The 12,969-nt window shown below is 39.6% G+C and overlaps 1 protein-coding gene across 1 annotated transcript in view; it reads left to right on the top strand.

Moving 5' to 3' along the window:
- Positions 1-12,569, top strand: part of MED14 (mediator complex subunit 14) — a 37,780-nt gene extending 25,211 nt beyond the window's left edge. The window contains exons 20-31 of the mRNA XM_075098275.1: positions 207-359; positions 592-861; positions 2,139-2,291; positions 2,857-2,968; positions 3,588-3,719; positions 4,778-4,960; positions 5,635-5,870; positions 6,493-6,672; positions 6,872-6,979; positions 7,425-7,550; positions 8,162-8,351; positions 11,965-12,569. Coding sequence (XP_074954376.1) covers positions 207-359; positions 592-861; positions 2,139-2,291; positions 2,857-2,968; positions 3,588-3,719; positions 4,778-4,960; positions 5,635-5,870; positions 6,493-6,672; positions 6,872-6,979; positions 7,425-7,550; positions 8,162-8,351; positions 11,965-12,038 — 1,917 coding nt within the window. The 3' untranslated portion in view covers positions 12,039-12,569. The remainder of the gene's footprint in view (positions 1-206; positions 360-591; positions 862-2,138; positions 2,292-2,856; positions 2,969-3,587; positions 3,720-4,777; positions 4,961-5,634; positions 5,871-6,492; positions 6,673-6,871; positions 6,980-7,424; positions 7,551-8,161; positions 8,352-11,964) is intronic.
- Positions 12,570-12,969: the final 400 nt, after the last annotated feature.

The following is a 12,969-nucleotide window of genomic DNA, read 5'->3' as shown; positions in this document are numbered from 1 at the left end:
TTCCCTGGGTTTGTGGTTGCCAACAATCCAGCTAGCTAAATTAATGTTAAAGCTAACAGCACTTTTTTTTCAGAACCTCAGCAACTTTTGAGGAAGGTGAGTTCGGAATCTGAGGTTTGATGAAAAATGACAGCAGACTAGCTTTCTTGTTATAACCTCGTAGTTGTTCTAGTTTCCAAGACCATTTTATGTTCTTGAAATTGCAGATCAGCATTCAGTGGAACTCCATACTCCAGAAGTTCCACATTTCATTGGGAACTGTTGGCCCAAACTCAGGTTGTAGTAATTGTCACAACACAATTTTGCACCAGCTCCAGGAGATGTTTAATAAAACGCCAAATGTGGTGCAGCTGTTACAGGTAACCTTTTAAAAACTTCTCTCAAGAAAAATACAATTAAGAGCTCAATTCCAATCAAACTGTTCTCTTCGAAATTACATGTGTGTGTTATGATTGTTTATGGATCTCATTGACAGAAGGTGGCTTGGGGAAGATTGTGTCCTTCCCCCCACCCCACCCCCCCATGTCCCATTTTCCCTGACCTTTACTTAAATGTAAGCTACCTGATCTCTCAATATCTGTTCTCTCTCAGGTTTTGTTTGACACTCAGGCTCCATTAAATGCCATCAACAAACTTCCAACTGTGCCCATGCTGGGTCTGACTCAACGCACCAACACTGCCTATCAGTGTTTCTCAATTCTGCCGCAGTCACCCACGCATATTAGGCTGGCTTTTAGGAATATGTACTGCATTGACATCTACTGCCGGAGTCGTGGTGTTGTAGCGATACGTGATGGGGCGTACAGTCTGTTTGACAACAGCAAAATAGTTGAAGGTTTTTACCCTGCGCCTGGATTAAAGGTGACTGTTTCTGTATTTTCTGGTATATAAGTGAGCTTCTAACTTGAAGTATGGGTCTGATGTGAAGAGTTTTGTGATACTTTTTTGTGAAGAGCTGCAATCTTTCCAAAATTCTGAGCATGGAAGGTATTTTCTGATTTATGTGTGGATTTCTTAACTAGTTTGAGGTAAAACATTTCCTTTAACAAAACTAGCATCAAATGTTAGGGGGTTTTTTTCTTATCTATAATGTAGAGGCTACTTCAGGCATCCTTTTGTTAAAACTTGCTGAAGCAGTCTAGATGTATTCTCCAGAATTAACAACTGCTCCTCACAAATACGTTGTGTGGCAGGACAGTGCTTATATGTTGCAGATGAGGAAACACTCCACCTCAGATGATTCTAGACAGAAACTTCTGTTTTTGAAACAGTTTCCATCAGAGTGTGGCAGGAGCCTGTGGCCTTGCTTCTGAATACAGTGCTGGTTTGCTCTTCTTGAGAAATTAATCTGGGCACACTCTGACAGAACACCTTAGCTGAGGACAGCTTGTACCAGTGCTAGTTATACTGAAATACTGGAAAGTGACACCCACTGTGAAAGAGGATAGTTTGCTAATTTTTTCTTCTGACAGTCGCAGCTGAACGCTGATTCTCTGGTACTGCACTTAGCTGATGCTAAACTTCTACATCTTTCACAAACTCTAGTGGGAAGAAGGAGGGGATGGAGATACCAGTGGAAAAGTACAAGGGAAAAAAACTGGGGAGGTAGAGGGAGGAGGAAGTAGTTCAAGAGGGTTCGCAGATTCCTCTGTGTACAAGAGAATGCTATGGAGGAGGTGACCTGGGCGTTTTTGCCCAAACAGGGCAATTGTAGGTGTGGTACAACAGCCCAGTAGGTTCTGGATACTGATGAGTTGTTCTGGAACAGCTGTTTCCAGATGTAGGCTTTTCCTTATTTTTTAAGGAAAAAAAGAAAAATGTTGGTATTTCATTAACTAGAGATATTTCTTGTTAATAAGCAATGTTACTTGTTTAAAAAAAAAAAACAAAACAAAACAAAATAAAACAGGAAATTAAGCTTAAATATCGACTGAGAAGCTCTGTTTATGAATTGGTACATTTTGCAGACTATTCATACTGTATATAATGAATGCCCACTAGTAATTAGTTCTAGAGCTCCACCTGTTTCTTATGTGCTGTAATCGATAAAGATAGCATTAGAGCTCAGCAAATACTGTGCTCATTTATGTAATAAAACTTAAATGAGGAAACTGCTAACAAAACTGATTTTTCCACAGACATTCCTGAACATGTTTGTTGACAGCAATCAGGATGCAAGAAGACGATCTGTAAATGAGGATGATAACCCACCTTCTCCTATTGGAGGAGACATGATGGATTCCTTGATATCACAGCTTCAACCCCAGCAGCCACCACAGCAACCACAACAGGTACCCTCCAGGCAAAATAAGAAATGTTTATTGTCCTGCACAACTGTAGGATTTTAAGAACTTACTTTCTAAAAGGATTAGCAGTAAAATATGGAAAGGGAGACTATAAAACTGCTCTGCTGCAGAATTTGTCTTGGGGCAAAATGTATTAATTTATTTTGCCGTTTTTCTTTCCAGTGTAAACAGCCCATAGCATATGAACAGCAGCTTTGGAAGCTCACATGAGACTCGCTGGCTTAGAAGCAGAGTACTGAGGGAGGGAAAGTGACTGCTTAAGATAAAAGATGGGAGGGGGAGTCAGCAGGCTTCTCTGTTATAGAGTGGCAGATAAAAAGCAATGAGGTGCCAAGGTATCATGTCTTGAGGAAAAACTGCAAAAAGTCCCTGAAAAAAAGCAGTGAGCACTGAACAAGGTGATACAAAGAATCAAATAACTATGTTGATGGACCTATCAGATTTCATAGGTAGGGACCAAACTCTCATTAGTATTCCCCTGCACATACTTAACTTTAGTTTTAGTACAAAATGATCAAAGATTTTCGTTGTCCTGTGTTGACAATTCCAGCCATTTGCAAAACAGGCAGGAGCATCAGGAGCATATCCTCTTACATCACCACCCACTTCCTATCACAACACAGTGACACCATCTCCATCTATGATGCACACACAGTCACCAGGTAAGATGGCTGAGAGTTTGCGTGCTAATCATTTACTGGAAATACACAGGCAACTCTTTGTGTGTGTGAATGTTTTTTTTTCTATTATTTGAGGTGTGTTTAAGCTTCAAGTTAGCCAAGAGAACACACCTTATGTTGTGGAAAAACAGCAAAGTCCTGCCATGCATGTTTTGGAAAGAATATTTTGAAGCTTAAAAAAAAAAATTCAGCTAAACTGTCATCTTTAGCTATGTAATATTTGGGACTGTTTCATTCAAAACTAGTTAATTTTGAATACCTGCTTTTTCAGAACAGCTTTTCATCACCAAAGCTCTGCTTTCTGCTCCCAGCTGTTATAGCGCAATAGCTGAAAATATTTAAATTTGGGGAAGGGCTGGGCAGGGGGGAAATGCCATTCTTCAAGCCAAATATCTTGGAAAGTTTCCTCTGTGTGGTGAATCAATCTGGAAAATATAACACTCATGCATGTATGAAATACAGCCTTTGAGTGCAAAAACAAATTCTCATGAATCTTGTTTGCTGTTTCCCTAAAACTGAGATAGCTGTAGCAGTTGATAGAAAAAGTTCTAAAAGAAAAATAGGAAATGTGTATGTTGAGCAATGTGATGTCTTTGATTAGGAAATTTGCATGCTGCAAGCTCACCTAGCGGAGCTTTAAGAGCACCATCACCAGCGTCCTTTGGTCCAACTCCTTCACCTTCCTCTCTCGGAATCACAATGGGACAAACAGCTAACTTTGCCAGCCCACATGGTGAGTTCTTTACTGGCAGATGTATATATGATGACAGGGAGAGCACGTCTGCTTCTTGAAATTAAGTCTTCCAGAGCAGACTTAAGTTAATTGAGAAATATTCATGTTTTGTAATTGGCTTAAGTAACTGTTTTCATATATGTGGTGTAACTTTTAACAGCCGTCAAAAGTAGCTGCATGGCACGTTGAGATGTTCCTAACATTTTAAAAATTGACTATCAGTCACTATTTCCTGCTTACTAATGTGGGGAAATTCCATGTGGTCTTGTAGCAGAACAATGGCTGCAGCTTTTAATGAGCATTGTCTCTTTTTGGATAAGGTAATGTATTTTTACTGCTTACATTTCCTGGAAAAATAACTGGAACAGGTTAGAAAGTCGAAGACTTGCAATTTGAAAACATTGTCAGAGTCTTCCTGCTTTGACATACATATATGCGAACAACGTGCCTTTTGGTTGTTTCCTTTATTAAGTTTTTTGGAAAGCTGCCAAAACAATTGTTTGTTGTAATCACAGTGCATTGGAAACCATTCCATAGATCACAATAAAGTTCAGACTGTAATTTTAGTACACCAGTTTAACTGTCGAGATGAACAAAGTGAGATAGAAACACAACAGAGTGTTTAAGCAGCTTATTCCGATCAGTCTTTATAGCAGCGTACAAAGCCAAAGATACTTTTGCAGAGGTAACTGCAAGATACTGAATAGATAAGGAACAGTCTAGCTGAGGTTTTCATTTCCTAAGGAACAGTAGAAGGCCAAGTCTACAGGCAAGAGCTCTTTTTCATTTAGACCCTGTTATATGTTGAATATGCTGATTGGCTTTAACACTCAATTTTATCTAACTTTTAAAAAAAAAAAAACTGGAAACCCCTTGAATCTGTATCTTGATTCCCCCATCCTCGCCTCATTATGTTTTTTATATGGTTGTAAAATGTAGTCTGAAAGCTTGCAGACACTTTCATGCTTTAAAGATTTTGGTAAGCCTTTTATTAGATATCTAGATTAGAAAACCTTGTACTTTTTAAAAAGATAGTAATGGTTTTGTAACATCTGTAGGTACCATAGACCCAAGTTCACCATACACCATGATGTCACCCAGTCAGCGTGCAGGGAACTGGCCAGGATCTCCCCAGGTCTCTGGTCCATCACCAGCAGCACGAATGCCTGGAATGTCACCAGCCAACCCTTCCCTTCATTCACCTGTCCCAGATGCATCTCATTCCCCACGAGCTGGAACAAGTAGGTTTCTTTATCAGTGTAACGACTGTGAAACACTCACATGTACCATTTCTAGTTCTGTTGTTCTTGGTAGTTTTGTGTGTCAGCCTAACAGTCCTTACTGCCCTTGTGCAGTAAAATATCTAAGGAAATGAAGCCTTTATTCTGTGCTCGTCTTCTGTAACAAATTGGAAAACGAGTTAAATCATGCAGCATAAGCTTCAGTGGGATTGATACCTCATGTTGCACTGCAGAAATTAGTCTTAAACTATTGAGCTCCATGACTGAGAGAAAATTCTTTGGAATGAAAGCAATGATAGGTGTATTTGCCTACCCAAATACTAACTTTTCACATCACAGAGTTGTAATGCTGCTCTTGCACGACTGATTTAGCCATCTTGGCATCTCATTGAGTAGTACAAATCTGCTATCTGCTGGCATGCTGCAGAAAGAGGAAAAGGGGGTAGGATTTGAACGTTACTGAGACTCATTGCATGGGTAGAGGGTCGAAACTTAATTATTTGACTTTGTTTGTCTGTTGCCTATCACTAAGCAGCCAGATTCTTAAATAAGAACGATTAAGCTTCGGCCCAGAGAACTCATTGCTTGCGTAGTCACAACAAGTAAAGTGAATGCATATCTTATGTTTCAGCTTAAATCCTTCCTTACTGCAAATGCTTTTTCCGTATCACTAGGTTCCCAAGCAATGCCGACTAGCATGCCTCCACCTCGTAAACTACCTCAGCGTTCTTGGGCTGCATCCATACCTACAATCCTCACCCACAGTGCCTTGAATATTCTGCTGTTGCCCTCTCCTACCCCTGGGCTTGTGCCGGGACTAGCTGGCAGCTATCTTTGCTCCCCCCTTGAGCGATTCCTTGGATCAGTTATTATGAGGAGGCATCTTCAGAGGATCATACAACAGGAAACGGTATGGTTTAGGTTGCTTTAATATTGACTTGCAAGTATGACTTCGCACCTGTTCTTTTTCATGCTTCTGTACTCCATGTCTTTTAAATCAGGCACAAACTGAAGTGCTTCAAGTACAGCAAGTATTTTCGTTGGACTTGTGCTATACATCTGAATCTTGTCATCTAAAGTGTCAAAATATAGAAAAAGCATTTAGTTATGCATCTTTTCCACACAAATTAGAAGAGGAAAGCCTGACTGGTCAGGTGAAATTTGATAACTGATATGATAGCAAGGCTGTGACCAGGCACAGGGTTGCTATGGATGCCACTACTTGGCAGGAGTGCCCAAGAAATTAGTTACTAGTAGACAATAACTGAACTACTTAGTCATGAATGTTGCTTTAGGGTTTAGGACAGACAGTGTGCACCTCTTCACTTCTTTGGCATTGATTCAGTGACAGAGAAAGAAGCCAAATCTTGCATAATCTTCATTCTCAAGGCACTTTCAACTGTATACAAGTATCACATGTTTCTTTCTGGAAAGAGGACAGATAGATCACTACAGTCTTGGGAGCGAATGTGCTTGTCTCTTGATGCTATTTAACAAATGGCTGATCGGATATCATACTTCTTTTTATGCAGCTACAGTTAATAAACTCCAATGAACCAGGTGTAATTATGTTTAAGACAGAGGCACTGAAGTGCAGGGTTGCTCTCAATCCCAAAACCAATCAGACCCTGCAACTGAAAGTAACACCTGAAAATACAGGACAGTGGAAATCGGAGGAGTTACAAGTTTTGGAGAAGTTCTTTGAAACAAGGGTATGTACTCAAATCATTAATGTTTAAATTATTGCAAATTGCTTTTAATCTCTCGTGGTGTTTTGAGTGGTACTGTTGACTTTCATTGACATGTGTAAGGGCTGCAAAATATAAAATCAACAGCTGTGCATGCTGGTTACCATATTAAATTATATAGCTATTATCTAACTAGGCAGTGCTAATTAGTGTCTCTCTTCAGGTTGCAGGACCACCTTTTAAAGCAAACACCCTAATAGCCTTCACAAAATTACTAGGGGCTCCAACGCATATCCTCAGGGACTGTGTACACATCATGAAACTTGAGCTGGTAAGTTAGCCATTCTATTAGTTCACCCAACTTTGGTTATTATATTTTTTAAAAAAAGGTGCTTTGTCTTTATTTATAACCGCATAAATTGCTCTAAATTTATATATATATTATTTGGTGTTAATTAAGAAGTTTTCATTTTACTACTAGCTCTCCTGGAAACTCCCAAAATATCTCCTTTAAACTGATGATTTTGAGAAACTGCAGGCGCGTTACTGCACAGGAGGCACTTGCATAGGCTGGCTGGAATCTTTCTGACTGTATTCTTGTTTGCCTTATGCTCAATTCTTTCAGAGTTATTCAGACTTACACTAAACCTGGCAACATCTGCAAGTTGAGCTAGAGAGGCACATTCTACTTTCTAATGCTTCCCTAGTCCATAGCTGTGTGTGCCACTGATGTGAGACCTTTGCTGTTCTTTCTCTCCGCTGCTCTTTCTAAACAGTTCCCTGATCAGGCAAGTCAGCTGAAATGGAGCGTGCAGTTTTGTTTAACAATTCCTCCCAGTGCACCGCCAATTGCGCCTCCAGGAACACCTGCTGTTGTGCTGAAATCCAAAATGTTGTTTTTTGTAAGTAGAGCTATCTTTTTTTAAAATTTTGTGGGCTGCATGTCTTTGAAGTCATCACGGCTTAGTGGCAAAACATAAGCACGCTATATCTGACAACTGTAATAGCTAAAAACGTTCTGCCATTCGGAAGCCTAGATTTGTGTGCATCTCTCCTGTAATGAGTTCAGTTAGTATTCCTATTCTCCCTCTTATAAAAGCACAGCAACTCTTTATGTTTTGTGTTCTTGGAGAGGTGTTGAAAATATATATGAAGTTCAGTTCCCTCTGGGCTGCAGGTGTCTTCGAGTGCTCAACTTCTGGGTGTTTTGTTCTTCCCTGAGGTACTAGCCACCTAAATTAAGTGATCTACACGTTAGTGGTGCTGGGGAAGGGTAGCAGGAGTGAGATGTTTAGAACAAATCTATATTAGTGTCATCTCTGAGGCAATGCTCACTGTAGGGTGCTTCTGAGAAGAAAATAGTCTACGCCTGATTCTCTGTTACAGAATTGATGTCTGAAAACCAAGGGGTTGGAAGTGCATGCTGTCTCTAGGCCTAGAATTCAGCTGTATCAGAATTCGGACTGAAGTACGTGGTCATTCAGTTTAACACACCTCTTTTTTTTCCCCACAGCTCCAGCTAACACAGAAAACAACAGTCCCACAGGAAGCTGTTAGTATTATTGTCCCAATTATTTATGATATGGCTTCGGGTACAACGCAACAGGCTGACATTCCCAGGCAGCAGAACTCTTCTGTTGCTGCTCCAATGATGGTTAGCAATATTCTAAAGAGGTTTGCTGAACTGAATTCACCACGACCAGGTACTGTACATGTCCAGTAGATATATTCTCTTCACCCAGACATCTGTGACAAATCTCCAGTGTAAAACTAAACCTCTCTTAAGTCTGAATTCTTCTTGGTTTCTATCATACTTCTTTAGTGATTACAGACTCCTGATGTGACAGGCAATACGTATCTTGATAGCAAGTACTGGCAACACAGCAGAAGGTTACACTGGCAATTCAGGCTGGATTTTGCTGTTCTGCCCAAGTGATAGAATGCACCTCTTGTTGGCCCAACTCTTGCTGCGCAGCAGGAGTCATACTTTTTAACAAATGGGCCCAGAATGAGTCACAAGGAATATGCTGTGGTCAAGTGTCAGTTTTCATGGTTAATTAGGAAGCGATTGAGCTTAACAGTAGAATATAAAGGGATGTTAAAATAGTTATCAGAACTTGTCCATGTGCTGTGAATAATGAAAAAGTGACTGGAGTGATTGTATCCTCCTTTGTCAGTGTGTACACTAACAGAGGCGCATACAGTTCTGTCCACCAAACGTGCTGTGAAGTGTTTGAGCTAAATAGGTTGTTCTGAATGTTCAATGGCCCATAGGTAGTGCACTGTGAGTGGCGCTGTGCTTTGCTTTCCCTCTTGTTTGTCATGCTTTTTATATTTATTTTTTTTAATATCTGAAACATTGAACAACAGTAGCAGGTTCTTTGGGCAGCATGTTGTCTGTAAGCAGTGGTTTGGGGTCCTAATACACAGATGGCTCATAAGAAAAATAGCTTTCAATTCTGCTGTAGTTACATGCTGAAGAACAAAGCCTTTTCCAGTAACCCAGTGAATAGATGGAAGTTGTGAATCCAGAAGTTGAAGTATACTTCTATTCTGTATAATGGTTGATCTCGTTGTTATGCGGTAATTTTAACTATGCTTGATGGTTTATTTCGATTGCTAGAACATGAGCAATGTTTTTCTTAAATTGGTGTGGATATGCATACATTTCTGAAAATTGTGGTGAGATTTAAATTAACATGCATTTTCTGTTTAACATATAGTAATAGTGTAGGTAAATAGAGAGAATAGTCTTGAGGCCACGTGGGGTTGCCTGTAAGAGTTCTGTATGTGGTACAGAACTGTTTTTTGTATAGCGCTTTTATTTCACCATATGTTAACTAAACTTCAGGTGTTTCTTTTGGGAGGTGCTTCCCCACTGAGTTCCCCGAGTGTGGGGAGCAGGAGTTACTTGTTTTGCTGTTTGTTATTGCACTAAGTAGTGTTTTAAGGTAAACCCTCCACAAAACAGCGCAGCATAGGGAGTAATTGTCAAAGCTGCTCTTGAGTATCCCAGGTGGATGTCTTCTGATGATCAGTAGATAGGTAGGATAGACAGTTTTTGTTCATCACACAAGTTTTGGAGTAGTCTGGGAATGCAGTACAAGGAGCAGATTATAGAAAGAGGAAAAAAAATGCATATAAAAAGAGCTTGTGGCCCCAGGCAGGACCATATCCAGGCAAAGAAGAATGTAGCTAGCTGAGCAGAGGACATTTCTAGTAGTGTTTCCTCTGACTTCTAACAGAAAGAATGAGTCTGTATGGGTTTGCTTATTTATTCATTTATTTATTTATTTCCACCACCACCAGCCAGCCAAAGTAGGATCTTCCCTGAGAACAACTGAAATGCAATTTCATGTGTTCTTACTTACATTATTGTATCTGATAAAAGAGAATGAGATACCTTCTTTTCTTTGCCACTGAAAGGTGATAGGAGAGCCAACAGATGAAAGTAGGGAGTTGGGAAACTTCTTTTGCAACGGCAGTACATGGGACATCCCAGATGCATATCCTTTCTCTTCTGATGCTATTGTGCTGTACCCATGGTTTTCCTACCTGTGTTAGCTCTTCTGCTGCACTAATTGCAATTTGCTTGGTTAAGTGATTTTTTTCCACTGTTTCAGTCAGAAAGGACCAGGGCTTCCCATCATGCACGTATGATATTACTGGCACTTTCGTTGTAACCCATAATCAGTGTTGCCTCGTTTTGGCTGTATCTTTTTTACCTTTCTCTCTTTGTGAGAAAGTATTTTGTATTCAGCTTAATTTTCCTCTTAATAAAATGGTAGTGCCTGAAAAGTAAGTTCTTTTGGAAGAGTTTTCTTTTCAGATCTGTGGGCAAACACATTCTGCTGTGTTTAACAGTAAAATGTTGACTCATTGTGAGTACGCTGTCTTTCTGAGATCACTTTACCTATGCCTCCATGGGAAAAAATATTTTATTTTGGGGAAATAATTATATGAACTGAGGTGGAATCAATGCCCTGGAATAATAGGGTTAAACCTGAGCTAGAAGCCTACAACCTGCATTATGTAGTGGGCATCAATCTGGTAAGGAAATGCAAGTCCCTACAGATGCTGGAGGTGACCCCTAGAGAGGAGTTCAAGGGACTCGCGATATTTCTTAAAGCACTTCACAACTAAGCATTTTTCAGTGATGCAGTGGATGGTATTTAGACCAGATTTGTAGCTTTGGTGTGATAAAACCTTGCCCAACATAATCTTGGGAATCCCTAGTTTCTCAGTGAGGGTTAATGCATCCCAACAGGCTCTGCTCTTATCTCCTTGCTCACACTGTTGCTCCTTCAGCAACAAAATTCAATGTCTTCTAATCGATCTTTCTTGAAATATGCAGGAAAAATTCAGCCCACGGTGACCAGGGTATGACAGTGGCTATTAACTGTATTCTTTTACTGGGAAACAGTAGATGAAATTCACAGCTGCCTAATACCTCACCTCTTGTTCTAATTCAACTCTTCTGATTCTATTGGTTTTAACTTTTTAAAGCTATTTCAGAATGTGTGTGTGTGTTCTTGTCAAAAAATGCTGGTATTCAAAACTTGAGACAGCTGTGGCTGGCTTTTCCTCCCTGTATTAGATCTCAGCTGTTTGAAACAAAAGTCCATTTCCTCTGTATTTTATTTTGCTGTTTAGATGTCAAGGATAGAGCCAGAGCGATTTGGTTGAAAGAAACAAATTTCTGCCTTTTGCCCAGTCTTGGAATTAGAAATGTTTCCAAAACTAGGCTCAGGACAGAAAATATCTTCTAGCTCTTTCAGTAAAATGTTGACTCATGGCGAGTACGTTGTCTTTCTGAGATCACTTTACCTATGCCTCCATGGGAAAAAATATTTTATTTTGGTTTAGTTTCTGCTCTTAATCAATACAAAATAGAACTTGGAAAAGTGGGGGGGGTGTGGTGTGTTGTTTTTTTTTTAATAAGGTATAGTGCTTTTAATTAACAACATGCTGAAAAATCGGGATTGCAGTGCCATGTATGATAAATTCTAGTACAGACTCAGTCTGACATTCAAAGGCAACTAAAAGTTAAGAGCTTCCTGCAATTTCATGACCAACAAGAGCGGTCCTGCTGGGAAAGCCGGAGCTACTTCAGTTAAAATCATTACAAATCCTGACGTCCTTGGAGGTCGCTGGGATTTGCGAGTCGCAGCCGCCACGTATCGTCAACCCCTGCCCGTACCGGGCAGTAGCTGTGCCGGCGTGGTCGGAGCCGGTGTAACGCGCTGCCTCGCGAGCTTGTTAGAGTGAAGGCCTGTCTGTGGAGTGATGCTAACCTGTCTCTTTTCCCTGTTCCAGGTGAATGCACAATATTTGCAGCCGTTCGTGATTTGATGGTTAATCTTACGCTGCCCCCTGGTGGGCGTCCGTAGACACTTTTAAAAGAAGGCTGAAAGTGAGACAAAACCGCAAAAAAAAAAAAAAAAAAAAAGTAAAGCCTTCGGTTAAAAGAGGACGTTTTAATTTTACCTTTTTTTTTTTTTTTTTTAAGAGCTAACTATAATAAACTGGCAAACTTTCAGGGATGCACTTTCATCAAAATGAGTATCACCACGACTTTTGTATAGTGCTGTTGTATAGTGTGTTTTAATGGGAGACACTTCAGACTAGGTAATAGATCAAAGTATCAGCTTGCTGGTAATAGATTTAATATTCTGTTTTATACTATAAAGATTATGAAAATGCCAAACTTGTTTGTTTTTCTGTTTTTCTTATGTTTTGGTGTAATAGTCTTTTTTTAAGGCAGGTCTGTCATTTTTGAATACTGTAAAACTGTGACAAACTTTATATTGAAGCTGTATTTTAATATGACTGCTTTGAATCCTTAAACAATTTATTTGGGCTTGTTGTAAACATGTCCCCAAAAAGCAATATTTAATAAACTGGATTAAAAAAATCTTAAACTGGATGTTGTATAATCTTAAACTTTATTCCTCCCCACTATAGCCAGTGGCCAGATCTCTTATATTCACACTTACTTGGCTGTCTCTGTATGTGGTCTTGTTTCCACACACGCACATGTGCTGCTAACTTTAAAAAAACCACACAAACAAACAAAAAATACCCCCCAAAAAACCCAACCAACCAACCCTTATTTATTTTTTCTGTTGGTTTGATTTGTTCCAAGTCATAAGAAAACAGTTTGTTCATTTCCTGGTTGTATAAATAACCAGTAATTACTTAAAACAATGCTTCATTTCTTACAGTCATAAAGAACTACATCTGTTCTGTACCAAAAGCAAAGTTCAGTGGAAGAAAGCACCTTTTTTCATCCACTTCATCTGTGGAGTTTGTTGTTACAGA

The sequence above is a fragment of the Phalacrocorax aristotelis genome, chromosome 1 (genome assembly GCF_949628215.1).
Source record: "Phalacrocorax aristotelis chromosome 1, bGulAri2.1, whole genome shotgun sequence".
Lineage (NCBI taxonomy): Eukaryota > Metazoa > Chordata > Aves > Suliformes > Phalacrocoracidae > Phalacrocorax > Phalacrocorax aristotelis.
This window is presented reverse-complemented; position numbering and strand designations above follow the sequence as displayed.